General features: G+C 39.3%; 1 protein-coding gene across 1 annotated transcript in view; it reads right to left on the reverse strand.

The window, feature by feature from the left end:
• Positions 1-901: 901 nt before the first annotated feature.
• LOC124250365 (zinc finger protein 45-like) overlaps positions 902-22,932 on the reverse strand; it is a 48,784-nt gene continuing 26,753 nt past the window's right edge. The window contains exons 11-16 of the mRNA XM_046682167.1: positions 14,922-15,058; positions 11,395-11,418; positions 9,220-9,346; positions 8,593-8,685; positions 4,103-4,159; positions 902-3,612 (exon numbers count right to left, since the gene is read on the reverse strand). Coding sequence (XP_046538123.1) covers positions 2,222-3,612; positions 4,103-4,159; positions 8,593-8,685; positions 9,220-9,346; positions 11,395-11,418; positions 14,922-15,058 — 1,829 coding nt within the window. The 3' untranslated portion in view covers positions 902-2,221. The remainder of the gene's footprint in view (positions 3,613-4,102; positions 4,160-8,592; positions 8,686-9,219; positions 9,347-11,394; positions 11,419-14,921; positions 15,059-22,932) is intronic.

The raw sequence follows: 22,932 nt of genomic DNA on the forward strand, positions 1-22,932 counted from the left end.
ATGTCATTTGCAACAACGTGGATAAACCTTGAGGGTATTATGCTAAGAGAAATAAACCAAAGACAAACACAGTATGATTTCACTCATATGTGGAAGATAAACAAACACATGGATAAGCAGATCAGTGGTTACCAGAGGGTAAGAGGGATGGGGGAGGGCAAAAGGGGTAAAGGGGCACATATGTATGCCGACGGATAAAAACTAAACTATTGGTAGCAAACGTGACGCAGTCTATACAGAAACTGATACATAACAATGTACACCTGAAATTACAGTGTTATAATCCAATATGACCTCAATAAAACAAAAACTTTTTTAAAATAAATAATTTTTTTAAAAAGATACCACCACAGTGTCCAAGAAGTGTGGAATGGCATCCAAAGCTGCTTTCTCCTTAGAGGCACTGCTGCTACCATGCTATGTTCCCTACCCACACACACGTTTTCTTCAGTCTTTTTGATAACTCCATGACATATGTATACCCACTTTATTTCTATCTCCAGTATTTGCCTCTCCTCGGCTGACGCCTAAAGATGCATCAGAGGCACTAACAGCAAAGATAGCTGATCACACTCATTAATTTATCTGTGATTCAAACAGAGAATTTTTTGTTTTTGAATATTGTTGAGTCCTATTTCTTGACTTTGATCTTATATGTCATACGATAATGTAGTGCAACCTTACTAGGAGCCCTTAACTGTAAAGGATTCATATTAATTAACAATTTTTCAAGTTCTATTGTATATAATTTACCAGTTTGATCAAATTGATGCTCACTGGGAAATTAAAACACATAATTAATGGAATTACAAAATGGAAAATGCCACCAAATACTCCTTGCCAGAGATCCTTAATAAGACTATCTCCTTCCACACTATGTATGTGTACACACAAAACATACACACACACGGAGATGTATGAATTTGATTATACTACGAAGGCCACAGTCTGATTTCACAAACCCCAAATTATGTTCTTCTGTTATTACATATCCTTGTCATCACTTTAATGGTCCCACGTTACTATGGGAATATATAAAATTTAAACAAATTCCTATTGATGAACACTTGTTATTTCCATTTTAAAAGTTACGTGGCGTTATTGAGGTAGTATTCACCTTTTCTTTGTCTGAATCTCAAAATCCTACATTCCTATACCATGATTTCCAGACCAGAGTTGCACCTTACATATTCTGCTATATATTGCTTTTCAAAAGATGTTTTTACCAAAAAAGAAAAGCATGTAAATGTCATTCCCACACCAGTATAATGAATACATTTGATGAAATTATCAAATCCCAACAAGTATTCCTGGTATTTATTTCATGGGGATAAGGGACGAATATAGAAGTTGACAAACTAAATGCCCTTCAAATTTGGCATAGCCTCTACCAGAGACGTTAGATAAAAAGAAACACTACAACAATTAGAAGGCAGTCATATCAAAGCCTACATGGAAACTTAAAAATCAATAATGAATTCAAGATTAACTAAGAAAATTTTCATCACTGGTAACAAAACCTGACACCTTGAATGTGTTACTCTGAACCCTTGCCTTAAGTGTTGAAAAATTCCAATTTTGATATGTGCAGACCCGGTTAGTGCAAAGTCAAAACTGTTTCGGTCTGTACTGTGAGAAAAATGACAAAAGAGAGTTGAAATTATACTGTATACATCAATGGAACCTTGATAGAGACCCAAATAATAAGAACCCAACCTCAGAACAGATGCTGGGGTAGGCCAGGAGCCAACGGCAGTACAATACTACCAAAATAATGCTGTAGAATGCAGTGCCCAGTGTCTTTTTGCATTTCAACTCATGTTTATTTCTCTGAATTAAGTTTATTTTTTGCAGGTTTCCTCTTCCAGATACAATTTTTAAATATTGTACATTTTCTCCCTTTGGTTCACTTAACAAACAAGTACTAAGCACACACATAAAGTGCTGATCAATGTTAATGTGTAACAATGTGTAAATTCAGCAGCAAATTCCTTGCCCTCATGGAGCTTACATTCTAGTGGACATCAAATTTAATGCCCATCATTAGTTTTCTAAGTACCTGCACAAATTATTCTTTCTAAAGCCTGCGTCTTGAGTGATGACTATAATTGTGAAGGTTCTGATGAAACCCTTACTGCTCCACTTGCGTCGTCTTGGGATCACCAGGATATGCTGAGCTACAGTCCAAACACTCACTTTAATGAAACCAACATTTTCCCTCCTATGAGGCTGGATGAAATTTATCACCAACATGGATTCTGTGATGAATTTTAAGATATGAACTTGAACTGAAGTGCTTACCACATATCTCACACTTGTACGGTTTCTCTCCTGTGTGAACTCTCTGATGAGACTGTAGATGTGCACACTGACTGAAGACCTTGCCACACACCTCACATTTGTATGGTTTCTCTCCGGTGTGGACTCTCTGATGCAGTTTAAGATTTGAGGCCTTACTGAGGTGCTTACCACACTCCCTACATGTATATGGTTTCTCTCCTGTGTGGACAGTCTGGTGTATGTCAAGATCCAAGCTCGTCTTGTAGCCCATCCCACACTCCTCACATTTGTATGGTTTTTCTCCAATATGGACTTTTTGATGAGCTTGCAGGTGTGCTTTCTGACCAAATTTCTTCCCACACTCCTCACATTTGAATGGCTTTTCTCCACTGTGGACTCGCTCATGTGTCAAAAGATGTGAAACCCATCTGAAGCTCTTGCCACATTCCTTACAATTATAGGGTTTCTCTTCTGTGTGAATCCTCTGATGGCAATAAAGATTTGCCCTAGAAAAGAAGCTCTTTCCACACTCCTCACATTTGTATAGCTTCTGTCCCATGTGGACCTTCTTATGGATATGAAGACGTGAGCTCCAAGTGAAGCACTTCCCACACTCGTCACATTTGTATGGTTTTTCGCCTGTGTGGACCACGCAATGACTATTAAGTGCTGATCTACGACGGAAGTTCTTACCACATATATCGCATTTGAATGGTTTCTCCCCAGTGTGGACTCTCTGATGGTCCTGAAGATGGTAAGCGTGAATGAAGGCCTTCCCACATTCCTCACACTTATAAGGTTTCTCTCCTGAGTGTAACTTGCAATGAACAGTAAGTGTTGGTCTGCGACTGAAGCCTTTCCCACATTGCTCACATTTGAATGGCTTCTCTATGGTGTGGACTTTCTGATGAGTTTGCAGACGTGAGCTCTGACTGAATTCCTTACCACACTCACCACACTTATAGCGTTTCTCTCCCATATGAACTCTCTGATGAATACGAAGTGCTGAGTTATGAAAGAAGCTTTTTCCACACTCACTACATGTATGAGACTTCTCTCCTGAGGTTAACAGTTGATGAAAATCAAAGTTGGAGACATCACTGAAGAATTTTTTAGACTCATTTCCCTGGTAAGTTTTCTGGCCTGTGTGAGTTATAGATAGTCCTGCCCCAAGCTGGCCGGGTGAATCTTTTTTGGGGCACCGAGAACTCTTTATCATGGAATCTTGACACCTGGTTAAGTCACTTGCAATTTGTTGCCAGATTTTCCAGCAGGAAAGTTCTTCGTGTGGTCCTGCTTCTGGAACAGTCTCCACCTCATGTTGGATCTTGCCTACAAGAACAGAGAATGCAGAGACGTGGACAAGTAAAGATTTTGTTCAGTGTCTTCAAGATTTCACATTTAGGAAAGGGCATGACACTTTAATGAATCCAGGGAATGGCCACTATGTCCTTTAGGTACATCATGACCTCTGGTTTACACGCCTACAGAAACCAAGAGGTAGTCCAGTAGGCTCCTATCCACTAAGCATCAATGAAACCAATTTAGAACCACACCAAGTCTCATATGTGAGGCACATGTTAGAAATCAAAGACTTAAGAATAAAAATGATAATATGATACATAATGTTAATCTGTTGCTATTTCTACTGAAGTTCATAATCAGTGTAAACTCTTGGGTGGTAAATTATGCACCAAAAAAATTATATACACAATGAAGTATGAATCAACACAAACTTTAAGAAAAAGCAGTAACACAATCAATACTTTGTATATTTGGGTTTATGCTAGATATCCTTAGGGAGTAAAGAGTTTAATCTTACCAAACAAGGGGGCTGGCTTGGCCTTTGCTCTTGACATCTGAGAGATAAGTTCCAAGCCTGTAGAATGTCATGTGTGAACAGAGCACATGAGGGTCTTGGGTCACACTGGATATGTAATAACAATATGGTTTAGGGAGGAGACTGACCACATTCGAAAGACCGAGACTATGATTCCAAGTGGGGTTTTCAGTTACCCAATGGTGTAGACCAGAAGACTGAGAATAACCATATGAAACTATTCAATCTACACTGGCCATGTGATGGAGCTCCGGTAATTACTCTGGACACAGAGGCTCAGGTGAGCTTCCCTGACTGGCAATACCCTGTGTACAATTTTACATCTTCACGTTGTAAAGTAACACAGTAACACGTCCTTGATTCCATGGAGAGAAGACAATGGAAGCTCTGCGTCTGGTTCTTCCCTAGACTCCCTCTTGTGTGCTTTTTCTCTTGGTGATGTGAGGTGTATCCTTCCCTGTAATAAACACTAACCCTGAGTATAACAGCACTCAGTGAGTTCCATCAGTCCTTCCAGAGAATTATTCAAACCAAAGGTAGTTTTGGGAAGTCCCCAAACTTGCAGTTGGTGCCAAGTGCGGGAGGTCTGTATAAACTGTCCATCTAAACTTTGTAGTTGGCTAATCTCCTTGTAATCTTATATATCAAGCACCTAGAATTGTTTATATCTATATATTCAAAGTATTCCTGCAAATTCTACACGATACATGTAGTTCATCTTATTTTTCTATGTTGATACACACAGTAACTTAGAAGATATCTGAAACAGAAAAGGGACTGGAAACTGCAGTTTTGCTGTGAAGCTGAAAGTCTGTACCCCACAGGAGTACACAAAGGGTGATACTCCTGACGAGAAAATTAAAGAAGGAAAGACTCACTAGGGGTGGAAAAAACATACAAGGGCCTCGGTAATGGTTTCTTCTGAGGGTTCTGGACTGTCTCTGTTAAAACAGAGTGTGGGAAAACTTTGGATGGAAATAAATTGGGCTTTCACATCAGTTTTTCAGATTGAAAACCGCAGCCTTTTAGTTAGCTATAAAATAAATTTAAAATCATGCAATAAGCATTCGGAAAAAAGAGTCTAGATAGAAACTCTCAGAGCATCATCACTAACAGGAATGAGGTCATTGCATGAATTGTCCTGCAAAGTCATACATATAAATCTACACACGTGAAATATTTCTTTTGGTTACACTGAAAGATGCATCTCTTAGTATGGCTTGTGCTCTAAAACGTTTGAAAACTCAGTTCAGGAACTTAGCAAGTCCTTAATTAAATAAATTGCTCAAATGAAAAATAAGTTCCAAGGCTGGAACCTTGAAAAAATACTACTAGGTGAGTATGCATTTCTTGGTAGGTACTGTAGTTTATGGTTATATTTAATAAATTATCACCTTTTTTTTAAAGGTTGGCACCTGAGCTAACATCTGTTGCCAATCTTCTTTTTTCTTCTTCTTCTTCTCCCCAAAGACCCCCAGTACACAGTTGTATATCCTAGTTGTGGGTCCTTCTGGTTGTGCTATGTGGGACGCCGCCTCAGCATGGCCTGATGAGTGGTGCTAGGTCAGCACCCAGGATCCAAAACAGTGAAACCCTGGGCCGCCAAAGTGGAGCACGCAAACTTAACCACTTGGCCGGCCCCAAAGTGTCACTTTTTAAAATGTTTTTTTTTCTGGGAGGACAGAGAAGTCTCTCTGAGGATGTGACAATCTTGAGTTGGCAGTTTTCCAGGTTATAATTTTCACCAATTGAAAATGGAACAATAAGTCTCTATAAAAATAAAAGGAAATTATGTGAATCATTATTCTTTAACATTTGTTTAATGGCCAAATCTGTAGAAAATAAAGGCACAGAAATATACACCATATTTTCGACCAAAGATGATCAGGAAGAGACAACATTCAGCTGTGGGACTGGTGTTACTTTCATCCTCATTCTCCCACTTCTAGCACGTGAAGGGGAAACCTGGCAACAATGATGTGGGTGTAGACTCTGTAAGGAGCAAATGGGCTGCAAAACGAAAGGCAACTTGCAAAGTGATTACTGTCTGAGAGCTCAGGAAATACAGATTTTTTTTCCATTTGTAGGGGAGCTGTTTAGGAGTAGACATCAGAATCCCCATTAAAAGAAGGTATTTCTTTAGAAATACCAGATGATCCAGCTATTCTACTTCTGGGTATTCATCCAAAGAACATGAAATCAATAATTCAAAAAGATTTATGCACCCCTATGTTTACTGAGCATTATTCACAATAACCATGACGTGGAAGCAACCCAAGTGCCCATTAACAGAACAGATAAAGAGAAGATGAGGTATATATACACATACAACATAATACTACTCAGCCATAAGAAAACCCACAAAATTGTGCCATTTACAACAACGTGGATGGACCTGGACGGTATTATGCTAAGTGAAATGAGTCAGAGGGAGAAAGACAAATACCATATGATTTCACTCATATGTGGAAGATAAACAAACAAGCATGGAGATAAGGAGAACAGATTGGTGGTTACCAGAGGGAAAGGGAGTCGGGGGGAAGGTGAAAGGGGTAAAGGGCACATATGTATGGTGATGGGTTAAAATTAGGTGGTGAACACGATGCAGTCTATACAGAAATATATTAAGGTACATCTGAAATTTACACGACGTTCTAAGCCAATATGACCTCAATAAAATAATTTTTAAAAAACCAAGTACTTCTCCCCAAAAACGAATATGCTGCCAATGGACAGCTCCAGGAGAACCACAGGGAAGGCATGTTCCTTAGTGTGGTCACAGCCACAATACTTAGAAGTTTCCCTGGGATATGGGTCAAGTGCACACAAACACACAATCACACTAAGAGCATCTAAGCAAGTAGAAACTGGATAGGCAGCCATTTGAAGACAAAAAGATTGTGCACTATCTTTAATTCACTCTGGTTTATGTATCACTTACTAGCCGTCTCCATGAGTCATGGAGTGACCTGGGGTAAAAAGAAGCTTGAAGGCCTATGCACTGGTTTCTTAAGAGAGTTCTGGATCATCTCTTTGAAGACTTTCTTTTTGAAAAGTGTGGAAAAGCTGTGGATTTAGACAAATTGATCTTTCACATCAGTTTTTCAAATTGAAAACTACACGCCTTTTGTGAGCCGTGAAATAAATTTAAAAGCTTGTAATAAACACTTAGAAAAATAAACAAGATAGAAACTATCAAAGCATCACCACCAGCAGGAAAGACAGTAAGATCTGCCTAGCCATTAACTCAGTAAATATTTACAGATATCTGCCATGTCCCAGGCCTATTCTGGGCACTGAGGATACAGCAATAAACAAAACAATTAAAATTCTTCTGCAGATTATATTTCACTGGGGGGAGAGAAGTGATGGACAAACAAAAATAAATGAGATACGATATAAGGAAAGTAGAGTAAAAATAGAATGGTATTTTAAATAGGGTGATCAGAAGGCCTGTCATGATGTTAAAAGTGAGCAGAGAAGGAATGAAGGGTAGGGCCAGTAGGATCTTAGGTGAAAGAGTATTCCAGGCAGAGAGGAGAAGTAAAGGACCCTGAGGGAGCAGCTTCCCTAGTAAACTTGATCGTGGTTCCCGAAAGATGCCCAGGTCCAATCCCCAGCACCTGTGAACATGTATATTACACAGCAAAGGAACTGGGTTGCCAGTGCAATTAAGGTTGCTAATCAGCTGATTCTAAAAACAGGAAGATCGTCCTGTATGGTCTGAGAGGGACAAATGGCATCAGAAGGGTCCTGAAAATTGGCAGACAGAGGCAGAAGAGCAGTACAGGAAGAGTGTGGAAGAATGGTCAGAGAGCGCACCACTGCTGGCTTCGAAGATGGAAGAGGGGGAACAAGCGCCAAGGAACTGGACAGGCCCTAGACACTGGGAACCCCAGGAAAAGGATGCTCCCCTAGAGCATCAGAAGGAACACAGCCCTGCAGACACCTTGATTTAGCCCAGTGAGATATGTCCAACTTCACGCCTAAAGAACTGAAATCTAATAACATTTTGTTGTTGAACCTGCTATGTTTACAGTAATTTGCTACAGCAGCAATAGGCAGTATACAGTATCGTTGGCAGGTCTGAGGGAGAGCAGGGAGGACAATGTGGCTGGAAAAATGGACCGAGAGGGAGAGGAAAGGAGATGTACTCAGAGAGAGGGGGGATGCCGAGCAGACCACAGGGGACTCCAGGAGCCACTTTAAGTGGTTTTAACTTTAGGGGAAAAAGAAGCCATAAAAGATTCTGAGCGGAGGAGTGGCAATCACACTCCCTAAGGATCGCTTTGGCTGCTGTGCGGTGAACAGAGGTAGGATGGGAAGGGTGGAAGCAGGGCAACCAGCATGAGGTAGCTGTAACAATAGAGGAAAGAGGTCTGGCAAGCTAGAACGAGGCGATGGGACTAAGCACGGAGAGAAGTAAAGCAGGTGGGGGAGCGGCTCCAGGACTCGCAGCTGCCTGTTCTTACCTGAAGTCTCTTTTCTTTGCATTGCTATCTTCATCACACACAGCCTTTCTTCCATGACTAAGTGGACCACATCGTGTTTGAATGGTTGATGCCCTGTGAACAGGCAAAGTCACATACTTAAAACCAAGACATTCTAGGTAAAACTTACCGGAAGATTAGGTTCCCACTGCATACTTTTCAAGTAATCAGAAGCAGCATTTTTCAGACTTTTTTTTCATGACCCATTTAAAGAAATAGCCTTCATCAAGACCCATACGTATATGTAAAATCAGGTAGGCAATATTTTCTCCTCAGTTTTTTGGAGTGTGAGAAGGACTGATGTTATCTAATACATTTTATTTCATTAAAAATTGATAGTAAGGTTCAATAAATTGGTTTTATAACTCATGACTGGGTCAAAAAGAGCTAAGTTATAACAGCATACTCTCCATTTACAGTTCTTTAACAAAACACAAACTTGCCTGTTGAAAAAACCCAAAATAACTCCCACTCTGTGTCCCCCATCTATTGGGAAAGTCAGATCCCCAAAGTCAGGGAACCATTTCAAGGGCCCCAAAGCCTTGAAAACCCCAAGATACAAAGCCACTCCTGGGGGCTGATGTTCACGCACAGAGCGGCTGTCCTCACCCACAGACAGCAGGTTCCTGAAGTTCTCCAGCATCACGTCCCGGTACAGCTGCCTCTGGGTGGAGTCCAGCAGCCCCAGCTCCTCCTCATTGAAGGTCACAGCCACATCCCTGAATGTCACCGCCTCCTACAACACCAAACACATGTAACCTCAATCTTACAACCAGCCTCCTCTGGGAGAGCCACAGCGCTGAGCAGGCTCTACCTTCTCGTCTGTCACTTTCACTCAAACAGAATGGCTAACGTTCCTGAGCCTTGCTTGATTTCCTGTGTGAACCTGAGCAGGCTTCTTCTACTTTACATATTTACGTGGAAAATGAAATCAAGAACATCCTTTTCTAGCAGCTCTAAGGAGTAAAGGCAGAGACAGAACTGACTGCTGGCAAATCCAGAAAGATTGGACATTTTAAACTAACGTTAGACCTCAGTGAATAACTGGAGGCAACCAAGGGGTCCTTCAGGTGGTGAATGGATAGACTGCGGCCCATCCAGATTGGAGCATAATGTGGTGCTAGAAAGAAATGAGCTATCAAGTCATGAAAAGGCATGGAGGTATTCTAAATGCAGATTAGTAAGTAGAAGCCAGTCTGAAAAGCTACACATGGTACGATTCCAACTGTAGGACGCTCTGGAAAAGGTAAAATGACGGAGACTGTAAAAACCTCAGTAGTTGCCAGGGGCTGGGGGAAGGGAGGGATACACAGGTGGAGCACAGAGGATGTCTGGAGCAGTGAAACTACTGTGTATGATACTATAATGCCGGGGACATGTCACTATACATTTGTCCAAACCCACAAAATGTACATCATCAAGAGTGAACCTAATGTAAACTATGGACGCTGGGTGATAATGTGATGAGAGAGGTTCCTTGATTTTAACAAATGTCCCACTCTGGTGGGGATGTTGATAATGGGGGCGGCAATGCATGTGTGGGGGCAGAGGGGATATGAGAACTCTCTGTACCTTCTGCTGAATGCAAAACTGCCCTAAAAAAGACAGTCTACTATTAAAATAGACACACAAACCTAAGGTTATATATTACTCTAAAAAAACCTAGTTAATGCACGAAGGAATAAAAGCAGATCAGTAAAAGACATGTAGGGTATGACTCAGACACAGGAAAGACAGAATCTAGCTCTTCCTGTGTGAAAATCTCCAATAATATTTGTGTAAAGCAGCATTTAACAGTCAACTGTGCTGTGCTGTATTTAAATATTCTACCCACAAAACTCCAGTGTGCCACGTATCAAATCTACTTTTCCAGTATTGAGCCTCTAGTACATTGAGGACAAAAACTAGGCAGATTGTTTGGAGAAGCGATTTTTTGGGAGAAAAAGGCCGCAGGTAAGAAAACTGTCACTGCATTATTGATTAAAACAACAGAACTCCTAAACCACCTTCAAGTCTGTGAGTGGCAAGTAGTTAAAAATAAAAAAGCATATCAATTTAATAAGAGTATGATGTAACTATAAACAAAAACTGTTACATAATATTAAATGAAAAAACCCAATTTAATATTAGATGTATATCATAAATATTAATAAAGCTATACATGCACAAGAGAAAAAGAGTATGAGAAAATAAAAACAGTTAATGTAGGCGCTGGCCCAGTGGTGTAGTGGTTAAGTTCACACACTCTGCTTCAGTGGCCCAGGGTTTGCCGGTTCGGATCCTGGGTGCAGATCTATGCACCGCTTATCAAGCCATGCTGTGGCAGGCGTCCCACATATAAAATAGAGGAAGATGGGCACAGATGTTAGCCCAGGGCCAATCTTCCTCAGCAAAAAAGAGGAATGGCAGCAGATGTTAGCTCAGGGCCAATCTTCCTCAAAAAAAAAAGAAAGAAAGAAAGAAAAAAAGAGAAAGGGTTCCCATTGACCTGAGTTGGGTAATTGGAGCATCAAACAAATAAATTAATTAATTAAATAATTAATGTGTCAGCAATGAAGTAATAAAGTGGGGGATTGGTCATGGTCATTCCTATTAATTTGTCCACACTTATTTTTGAAATAAAATAAATAATGACAATAAAACAAACACTAAAAACAAATACAAGGTAAACAGGTCTTTAAATGCCTCGTGTTCTCTTTGAGTCACCCCAAGAAAGAAAAAAAACACATGGCATTCTGAGCAGTGAGATGGATTTTATCAGCAAGAAAGGCAAGCCGTATGCACCTTGAATGTGGTCATTTTTTCTTCCTACTTCTGGAGACGTACAGGCTCCTGAGACACGGAGTCCTGCAGGGCAGAACTGTGCCTGGTAGTATCTGGAAAGGCAGAAAAAGGACATGAAAGGGCGACCACGGATGCTGCTTACCTACATGAACGCTTACGTGAATTAGCCAAGGAGCCCTTCCTTGCGGTGGCTGCTGCTGTACCAGCCTGAACAGCAGATCGTGACATGGGTCCTGGACTCCTGCACAACACACGCTGGCACCATCTCCAGGGCTGCCCTGTGGCTCCCAAGGTGGCAATTCAGATTCGGAGGTGATGGAAATTGAGACAACAGAACGTGCCCAGCATCTCTGGGGCACCGATGTCTGGGTTCAAATCCTAGCTTGGCTTCTCACTGGCTTGTCATCTTGGGGCAAATTAATGTCTTCTCCTCAATGTCATCTCCACATGAGATATAATACTTTCAACTCATGGCACTGCTGAGGGCTGGACAGCACTCTGACTACCATCTGGGTCTCTCATTTTTGTACTGTAGTAACAAAGATGACACTCTCTAACATGAAACTGCTCTTAGAAATGTGATTTCTACCAAGACATTGCATGACAGCGGGACTTCTGATGTGACTGCTCTGTTGTGTGAAGGCCCCTCATAATCTCTGAAAAATCTGTTAACTCTGTCTCATTGTCTTCCCTAATAATGTGTTACCTTAGCAAGGACTTTCAAATCACTGTGGACAACTGTTTCCTTTTAAAAAATATCAGTTTCTAGGTTTTTTAGGAAACACAAGATTCTGGAAAAAGAAATTTGGAAAACGGTTTGGGCAGTTTCTCAGAAAGTTAAACCTAAAGTGACCAATCAACAAAGCAATTCCACTCCCGGGTATGTATGCAAGGGAACAAAAAGCGCTCCACACCAAAAACTGCACCTAAGTGTCCATGAAACTGTTACTCATTAGAACCTCAAACGGGAAACCACTGACATGGCCACCTCTGGGTGAATGGATAGAGAAAGTGTGGTATGGCCACAATGAAATATTAACAGGCAACAGGAATGAAATTATAATATATACTACAACACGGATGAAGCTTGAAAACAATTGTAAGTGAAAGAAGTGAGTCAAAAAAGACCACATCTTGTATGATCCCATATAAATAAAAGATTCACAACATAGAGACAGAAAGTAAGTCAGTGGTTACCTGGGTAGGGGGTGAGAACAGGGATTAACTATAAATGGGAAGGAGGGGCGGGGTCTCATTGTAGGGATAAAAATGTTCTCAACTGAGTTACGGTGATAGCTGCAACACTCAATAATGTTACAAAAATCATTGAACTGTGCACATGCAAAGAGAAAATTCTGATCTGTAAAATATATGCCAATTACGTTGTTTATAAGAATCGTTTGATAAGATCTATCTCATTTAAACTTACCAGACTGGATTCTGAGTCCCTGTTGCATGTATATTTGAGTGCATGAATAAACAAGTGGGAGAAAAGGGAAGCTCATCTTTAGAGTAGAAAGCCCACTAATAAGTCTGTCTCCCCGTAGGAAGCTTTAATTACAAAAAGAAAACTAGTACCTTCATTAGAGAAATGGACAGACAGCTCCTTCGGCAAGTGAACAAAGCCGTCATCACCAATACAAAGCCAAAACATCCTTTGGCTCCTTTATGGTGAGTGACAGGGCAGCTCACCACTCCTGTGGATCCCTGCCAAGGATGCACAATCGGGATCCAATCGTGAAATGTATCAGTAAACTCAAATGATGGACTTTCTCCAAATTAACTTGCCTACACTCTTCAAAAACATCATGTGTGAACAAATAATGAAGGCTGAGAAATCATTCTGGGTTGAAGGAGACTATGGATTAAAGGAGAAACATGACAGCAGAAGGCAATCCACAAAATTGGCCTTAATTGGGGGGAAAAACAGTTACAAGGATTTTAAATGAAAAACAGAACAAATTTATTATGGTCTGTGGACTAGGAACAATGTATTAACGATACGATTAATTTTCCTGTTTTGATCATGAAATTGTGATTATGGAAAAGAATGCCCTTGTTCTTAAAAAACATACACAAATATTTAGGGGCAAAGAGGTACCGTGTCTACAGCACAATTCAAATTCTTCAGGAAAAAAGAGAGATGATAAAAGTGTGAAGAAAAAAATGACAGCTGATAGCTGACCAACAGCTAGGAACTGGTGTTTTCGACTCATCATAATAATTTTGAGAATATCAACAGATCTCAGATACAACCACTCAGTGACAAGGATGCAACGAGAAATGCAGTTCTTTTTGAGAAGACCAGAGAAGGAAAAGAGGCTCTGAAATACCAAATTATGTCTCTGCTAAAAAACCAAATTCAACTGAGTAAATTTTAAAGATCTCATGCTTTATTCAACAATTCATGAATCGGGAACCACCCAATCCAGCAGGTAGAAAGGAGTTCCCAGCAGCTGTACAAAATGAAAGATTTCTATAGACAAAGGGGAGCAGGAACAAGGAAGCTGTACCGGCCAAAAAAGCAGCCTGGTCACCGCAAGGTCATTTTCCCTTATGGGATGGCAGCGTCCATCGGACAGATTACTGAACTAGTGCTGTTCAGACCATTCCTGACTGACGGGTGTAAGATTCCATTTCTGGCGGAGCCAAAGTTGTCTTTGTGGTAAACCCCAGTTTGGTGACGTGGGGCTTAGGATAAGTGCCCCCACTATGAGCCTGTAGTCTTGGTTTTAACATCTCTGTCCCTGAGAAATCAGAAATATTCAGTTCTCCCCCGCCCCCGTCCCTTCCAGCCAGAAATGGTTTGGGAGCAAGCCTAGCTTCCTACAGAGATCAAAGAGAAGTGCGGGCAGCGCGGCTGGAGCTCTTCCCCCATCCGGATTCCCGGCTTTCAGGGAACCGAGCACTTCCCCAAACTAAACAGAACTCGTAACGAGAGGCACCCTTCGCCACGTGGCAGCAGCTGTCTTGAGACTTTTCTTTACGCTATCTCATCTATTCTCAAACCACCGTGCTAGAACGGTAGCAATGCCACCTCGATTCTACAGAAAAACACCGGAGGGAGAGAAATGCAGCGAGCTTGTCCGGCGTCCCACTGCGGGAAACGGCAGAGCCGGCGGGAGGCGCGCGGCGCGGGGAGCGCGGGAGACTCCAGCCAGGCGATAAGGGACCCACCGCCCTAACGCCAAGAGGCTCCGCCCAGGGGAACGCCGCCCGCCGCCCCCGCCCTCAAACCGCCGACTCGGACGCAGCTTCTGTCCCCTATGTCGATGTCCGGGTCCTCCGGGACCTAGGGACGTTCGGGAAGGGCAGCGAAACGCAGTACCTACTCACCTCAGCGAGGGGAAAGATGCCGGCGACCTGGCCACCGAGAGCGGAAGTGCATGAAACCCCAGGCTACTCTGGGACTGCATTTCCCAGAATTCCCCTGTCCCAGCTGCCTGTGCGGAAGTGTGCGCAGCTCTAGGGGGCTAGTGGACTACACTTCCCAGAAAGCCAGAGGAGAGCACCGTCCAAGTTCTCACCCACCTCAGGCGGAAGTGGTGGACTCCTCGGAGATGCTGGACCACAGTTCCCACAATACCCGTGGGGGCAAAGTTCACGCTGTTGGCTTCATGGCCGTAATATGGATATCTACACGGAGGGCTAGCGTTACTCTCTCCTGAATCCGTGAGCGGAAAATTTTCGGTAGACACAGACTTCCTGAAATCTAAGTGTCTGCAGTTATTACAGTATTGTTGGAAGAGTAAACAATGAGCCACGAGATAGAAAGTTAAAGCAAGGAACTGGGAAATAATTTAGGGGCAATAGGGGAGCTGAAAGACGGAGGGTAATGTTTAGTATAAGCAGACTGTATGAGAATTAAAGCTGGGAATTTTAAGAAAGAGCGAGGTAGAATGGTTTTGGACAGGCAATGATGTGCAAAGAAGGTGTTAACCTCTACTCTTGACGTACTGGTCTCCAGAAATGGACCAGCTTAGGATCCCTATTGCATTAGCTGGGAGCATCCAATGGGAGATTGGCCTCTGAACAATGTTGTTTTAGAGCAAAGCGGCTGGGACTTTTGGTCGATGGTGCTGCCTGTAATTGGATATTTGTCAAGCAGAAGCCTCTCTCTCGACTTGAGTTTACCTGATGTTTCCTTATGAGTACAGTTAGGTTGTGTATTTTGGGCAGGAATAATACAGAAGTGACATTGTGTCATTCTCAGTGATCATATCTGGAGGCCTGTAATGTTGGTTGTTCTATTGCTTGTAATGTTAACTTTGATCTCTTAGCTAATGTGATGATCATCAAATTTCTCCACTGTAAAATTACTATACTCTGCTTTGTAATTAATAGAGAGATATTTTGGACTGTGTACTATTCTGTTCCTCCTCAAACTTTCACCTAATATATTCAGCAACCCTTATGATCCTTGCTTGGACTAGTTATTGCCATGATGATTGCCAGAAGTTGATTTCCAATTCCATCGTTCCTTCTACATTTATGAATTAGAATTCTACCATGAATTTATACTTTTCTTATCTTCCTTAACATCTTTCTTCATATTGCATTATAAACATTATTTATTTTGATGTTCAAATTTGAGAAATTTGAACATTGTGTAAATTTACCATAATCCATTTTTTTATAGATGATCACTGAGTAGTTTCCAGTGTTGGCTCTTAAAAGTAATACTGGTATAAGCATACTGGAAAACATCTTTGGCTGAATGTATGGATATATTAATTTTAGGAATGTGTGTATGGGTTGAACCAAAGGGCTCTGGGGTATGAATATCTTTAGTTTTAGTAGATACTTCCAAAAAATGTTCCAAAGTGGTTGTACTATTTTATACTACCAGGAGCAGTATGATAGTTGGCATTTTGCCAAGTTTCCCTTGTCTTTTAATTTCAGCTTTTGTGGTCAGAATGTAGTGATACCTCATACTAATTTAATTTGCACTTTCATTACAACTAATGGTATTTAGTAATTTTACATATTATCTTGATTGTATCCTCATATCCTACCAAACCAGGTACCAGGTACCATGGAGGCTCTCAGCACCAAGCTTGTCTTTGCAAGATTAAGAAAGGGCATAAAATTTATAAATTTTGCCTAAAGAGAACAAAAAGTGTGGCGTGGGTGCATCCATATAACAGTTTTGAGAAGGCCTCAGAACCCCTAGCCAGCTGATTAGTAAAGGTATTTCTCTCCCAAAGTCGGTCTGCAAAGACTGGAGTAGGTGACTTCTTCAGATGTGAAGACAGCAATGCAAGACTTCAAGGAACATGAAAAATCAAGGAAACATGATACCACCATAGGAACACATAATTTTCCAGTAACCAACCTCAAAGAAATGGAGATCTAAGTATTGTCTGACAAAGAATTCAAAATAGTTGTTTTAAGGAAGTTCAGCAAGCTACAGGAGAACACTGATAGACAACCCAAGAAAATCAGGAAAAGAATACATGAACAACACAAGAAGTTCAACAAAGAGATAGAAATTCTAATAAAGAAACAAATTCTGGAGCTGAAAAATACAATGAATGAAAAGAAAAATTCAATAGAGAGCATGAGTAGCAGACTTCATCAAGGAGAATAAAGAATCTGTTAATGCAAAGATAGGTGTTTAGAAATTATTCACAGGAGAAAGAAGAATGAAAAAGAGTGAAGAAAGTTTATGTGAATTATGGGACATAATCTAGGAAACAATATGCACTTTATGGGAGTCCCAGGAAGGTAAGAGAGAGAGCAAGGAGAGGAAATCCTAGTTTAAAAAAATAATGGCTGAAAATTTCCCAAATCTGGGGAGAGATATCCACACCGAGGTATATAAAGCTCTTAGGTCCTGAAACTTTATCAGTCCAAAGAGGACATCATTGATACACACATTATAACAAAGTAAAAAGTAAAAGACTAAAAGAGAATTTTGAAAGGGAAAAAAACTCATCATATAAAAGGGAACTACCCCTTAAGACATCAGCAGATTTCTCAGCAGAAACCTTTTCACCCCCACTTTTAAAAAAGTGTGTAATGATAATGCCACATATCATTTTTTCCCAAAGATTGGCACCTGAGCTAACAACTGTTGCCAATCTTTCTTTCTTTTTCTTCTTCTTCTCCACAAAGCCCACCTAATACATAGTTGTATATTCTAGTTGTGAGTGCCTCTGGTTGTGCTATATGGGATGCTGCCTCAGCATGGCCTGGCAAGCAGTGCCATGTCCACACCCAGGATCCAAACCAGCAAAACCCTGGGCTGCCGAAGTGGAGCATGCGAACTTAACCACTCCGTCATGGGGCCAGCCCCTCAGCAGAAACCTTGTAAGCCAGGAGAGAGTGGGATGATATATTCAAAGTGCTGAAAAAAGAACACCTGCTTACCAAGAATTCTTCTGAATGAAGTTCCTTTCATTCAGAAACGAAGAGGAGATAAAAACTTTCCCAGACAAACAAAAGCTGAGGGAGTTCATTACCACTGGACCTGCCTTACAAAAAAATGCTAAAGGGAGTTCTCTTCAAGCTGAAATAAAAAATGATAATTAGTAAAAATGAAAATATGGAAGTATAAAACTAACTGGCAAAGAAAGGTAAGTATATAGTCAAGTTCAGAATATTCTAATACAGTAATGGTGATGTATCAATCCCTTAACTCTAGTATTAAGATTAAAATGCTAAAGTATTAAAAATAACTATAGTACAATAATTTGTTAACAGATACAAAATATAAAAAGATGTAAACTGTGAAATCAAAAACATTAAAAATAAATGAATTAAAAAGGTAAAGTTTTACATGTGAACAAAGTTATAATGGTTATAACTATACGATGTTTTATATAAACCTCATGGTAGCCACAAAGCAAAAACCTAGAGTAGATACACAAAAAATAGAAAGGAATCAAAGCATACCACTATGTAAAACCATCAATTCACAAAGGTAGACAGCAAGAGAGGAAGAATAAAGGAACTACAAAACAGCCAGAAAATAATTAACAAGATGGCATTAGTAAGTCATTACCTATCAATATTACTTTAAATGTAAATGGATTGAATTCTCCAACCAAAAGACAGAGAGTGGTGGAATGGATAAAAAAGACCCAACTATATGTTTTCTACAAGAGACTCACTTAGGCTTTAAGGACCCATATAAACTGAAAATGAAGAGATGGAAAAAAATAATCCATGCAAATAGAAACAAAAAGAGAGCAGAGGCAGATATACTTACATCAGACAAAATATACTTTAAATCAAAAACTGTAACAAGAGACAGAGAAGGTCATTATATAGTGATAAAGGAGTCAATTCATCAAAAAAAAATAACAATTGTAAATATATGTGCACCCAACATTGAAGCACCTAAATATGTAAAGCAAATATTAACAGATCTGACGAGAGACATAGAGAGCTAAGCAATATTAATAGGGGACTTCAATAATGCACTTTCAACAATGGATAGATCATCCAGATAGAAAATCAACAAGGAAACATTGAGCTTGAACTATACTTTAGACCAAATGCACCTAAAAGACACAAACGGAACACTCCAACCAACAGCAGTAGAATATACCTTCTTCTCAAGCATGCACAGAACATTCTTAAGGATAGATCATATGCTCTGTCACAAAACAAATCTAAAATAATTTTAAGAAGATTGAAATCACATCCAGTATTTTTTCTGATCACAATGGGATGAAACTAGAAATTGATAATAAGATGACAACTAAATAATTCATAAACGTGTGGAAATTAAACAACACATTCCAGAACCAATGGGTCAAAGAAGAAATAAAAAAATAACTTGAGACAAATGAAAATGGAAACACAACAAACCAAAACTTATGAGGTGCAGTATAGCAGTTCTAAGAGGGATGTTTATAATGATAAATGACTCCATTAAGAAAAAGAAAGATCTAAAATAACCTAGCTTTACCCCTCAAGGAATTAGAAAAAGGAGAAATAAATCCAAGTTAGCAGAAAGAAGGAAATAACAAAGATCAGAGATGAAATAAATGAAATAGAGACTTTAAAAACCAACAGAAAAGATCAACAAAACTAAGAGCTGGCTTTTCTGAAAACATAAACTTGACAAAACTAACTTGACTAAAAAGGAGAATTCTCAAAATCAGAAATGAAAGAGGAGACATTACAACTGATACTACAGAAATACAAAGGATCATAAGAGTCTACTATGAACAACTATATGCCAAAAATTTAGATAACCTAGAAGAAATGGATCAATTCTTAGAAACATACAACATATAATGACGGAATCAGGAAGAAATAGAAAATATAAACTGGTCAATAGCGAGTAAGGAGATTGAATCAGTAAGCAAAAATCTCCAACAGGGGCTGGCCCGGTGGTGCAGTGGTTAAGTGCGCAGTTTGCACTTTGGTGGCTTGGGGTTCCCCGGTTCGGATCCAGGTGCAGACATGGCATTGCTTGGCAAGCTGTGCTGTGGCAGGCGTCCCACATATAAAGTAGAGGAAGATGGGCATGGATGTTAGCTCGGCGCCAGTCTTCCTCAGCAAAAAGAGGAGTGGCAGCAGATGTTAGCTCAGGGCTAATCTTCCTCAAAAAAAAAAAAAATCTCCAACAAAGAGACACCCAGAACGAGATCATTTTACTGATGAATTCTACCAAACATTTAAAGAATTCATACAAACTCTTCAAAAAAGATGAAGAAGAGAGAACGTAGAGAACGTTTCCAAATTCATTTTACAAGGCCAGAATTATCCTCATACCAAAGCCGGATAGGGATACTACAAGAAAATAAAAATATAGGTCAATATCTCTGATGAATATAGTTGCAAAAATAATCAACAAAATTCCAGCAAACAGAATTCAACAGCACATTCAAAGGATCGTATACCATGATCAGGTTGAATTTATTCCTGGGATGCAAGATGGTTCAACATATGAAAATCAATAAATGTGATACACCACATTAACACAATGAAGGATAAAAATCATAGGATCATCTTAATAGACAAGAAGAAAGCATTTGACAAAATCCAATACCCTTTTATGATGAAAATTCACAACAAACTAGTTGTAGAAGGGATGTACCTCAAGATCATAAAGGCCATATATGGCAATACCACAGCTAACATCATACTTAGTGGTTAAAAGCTGTATGTTTTTTCTTTATGATCAGGAATAAAACAAGGATTCCCACTCTTACCACTTCAATTCAACATAGTACTGGAAGTCCTAACCTGAGCAATGAGGCAAGAAAAAGAAATACAATCCAAATCAGAACAGAAGTAAACTTGTCCTCTGTTTACAGATTACATGATCTTATATATAGAAAAACCTAATGATTCCACCAAAAACTGTTAGAACAGTTAATAGACGAATTCAGTAAAGTTAGGATACAAAATCAACATACAAAACTCAGTTGCATTTCCATACACTAATGACAAACTATCAGAAAGAGAAATTAAGAAAACAATCCCATGCAGAGTAGCATCAAAAACAATAAAATATTTAGTAATAAATTTAAACAAGGAGGTGAAAGGCCTATACACTGAAAGCTATAAGACATTGATGAAAGAAATTTAAAAAGACAAAGAAATGGAAAGATATCCCATGTTCATGTATCAGAAGAGCTAGCATTGCTAAAATGTCCATACTACCCAAAGCCATCCATAAATTCAATGCAATTCCTATCAAAATTTCAATGGCATTTTCACAGAAATAGAAAAAATAATGCTAAAATTTGTATGGAACCAAAAAAGACCCCAAATAGCCAAAGCAATCTTGAGAAATAAGAAGAAAGCTGGAGACATCACACTTCTTGATTTCAAACTATTTTACAAAGCTATAGTAATCAAAACAGCATGGTACTGGCATAAAAACAGACACATAGACCAACAGAATAGAACAGAGAGCCCAGATATAATCCCACACATATATGGTCAACTACTCTTTAACAAGGGCACCAAGGTCACATAATAGGGAAAGGATAGTCTCTTCAACAAACGGTGGGAGGAAAACTGAATATCTACATTAAATTGGACTCTTATTTTATGCTATACACAAAAATCAACTCAAAATGGGTTAAAGACTTAAATCTAAAGCCTGAAACTGTAAAATTCCTAGAAGAAAACAGAAGAAAAGCTCCTTGATGTTGTTCTTGGCAATGATTTCATGGATATAACACCAAAAGCACAGGCAACAAAAACAAAAATAAGCAAGTGGGATTATATCAAACTAAAAAGCTTCTGTACAGCAAAGGAAGCAATCAACAGAGTGAAAAGACAACCTATGGAGTGGAAGAAAACATCCGCAAACCATATATCTGATAAAGGTTTAATCTCCACAATATATAAGGAACTCCTACAACTAAATAGTTAAAAAAAAAAAAAGTAAAAACAATTTACAGATGGGCTAAGTACTTCAATAGACACTTCTCCAAAGAAGAAAAATGGCCAAAAGATATATTTAAAAATGTTCAGTGTCACTAATTACCAGGGAAATGCTAATTAAAACCACAATGAAATATCACCTCACACTTGTCAGGATAGCAATTATCAAAAAAAGAAGACAAGAGTGTTGGGGGAGGATATGGAGAAATTGGAACCTTTGCACATTGTTGGTGAGAATACAAAATGGTGCAGCCACTATGGAAAACAGCATGGAGCTTCCTCAAAAAATTGAAAGTAAAACTACCATATGATCATAGCAATCCCACTTCTGGGTATATATCCAAAGGAATTTAAAGGAGGGTCTTAAGGAGAGATTTGCATACCCATGTTCATGGCAGCACTATCTGCAATAGCCAAGAGGTAGAAGGAACCCAAATGTCCATTGACAGAGAATGGATAAACAGAATGTGGCATATACATACCATTATTCCACCTTAAAAAAGAAGGAAATCCTGCTACATGCTACAACATAAGTGAGCCTTGAGGACATTATGCTAAGTGAAATAAGCCAGTCACAAAAAGCAAATACTATATGAGTCCATTTATATGAGGTGTCTACAGTAGTCAAATTCATAGAAACACAAAGTAGAAAGGTGGTTGCTAGGGGCTGGGGAGAGGGGAAAATGGGAAGTTAATAATCTACGGGCATAAAGTTTCAGTTAGGAAAGATGAATAAGCTCTGGAGATCTGCTGTACAACATTGTAGCTATAGTCAACTATGTATTGTCTACTTAAAATTTTGTTAAGAGGGTAGATCTCAAGTTACACGTTCTTATAATAACAAAATAAAATTTTTTTAAATTAGTAACATGGAACTTAACTTTATCATTGTATTTGCTGAGTAATTTTAATGTAATTTATAGATCTATAGGAATGTATGAAATCACATATGAAAATCAGCAATGTGTATAAATACAAAGTAATAATAATGTAATAAACTTGTAAAAGTCATTCAAAATTATTTTCTCAAGCAAAATTAAAACAACTTAAAATTTTTTTCAAAGAAAGCAGAAAGAGAAAACAGAGGACCAAAAATTAGAGGAGATAAACAAAATAGAGGAGAAAAACAAAATGATAAAACAAAAGAAGTAAATTTAACCATATCAATAATTACATTAAATG

Source organism: Equus quagga, chromosome 13 (genome assembly GCF_021613505.1).
Source record: "Equus quagga isolate Etosha38 chromosome 13, UCLA_HA_Equagga_1.0, whole genome shotgun sequence".
Taxonomy (NCBI): Eukaryota; Metazoa; Chordata; class Mammalia; order Perissodactyla; family Equidae; genus Equus; species Equus quagga.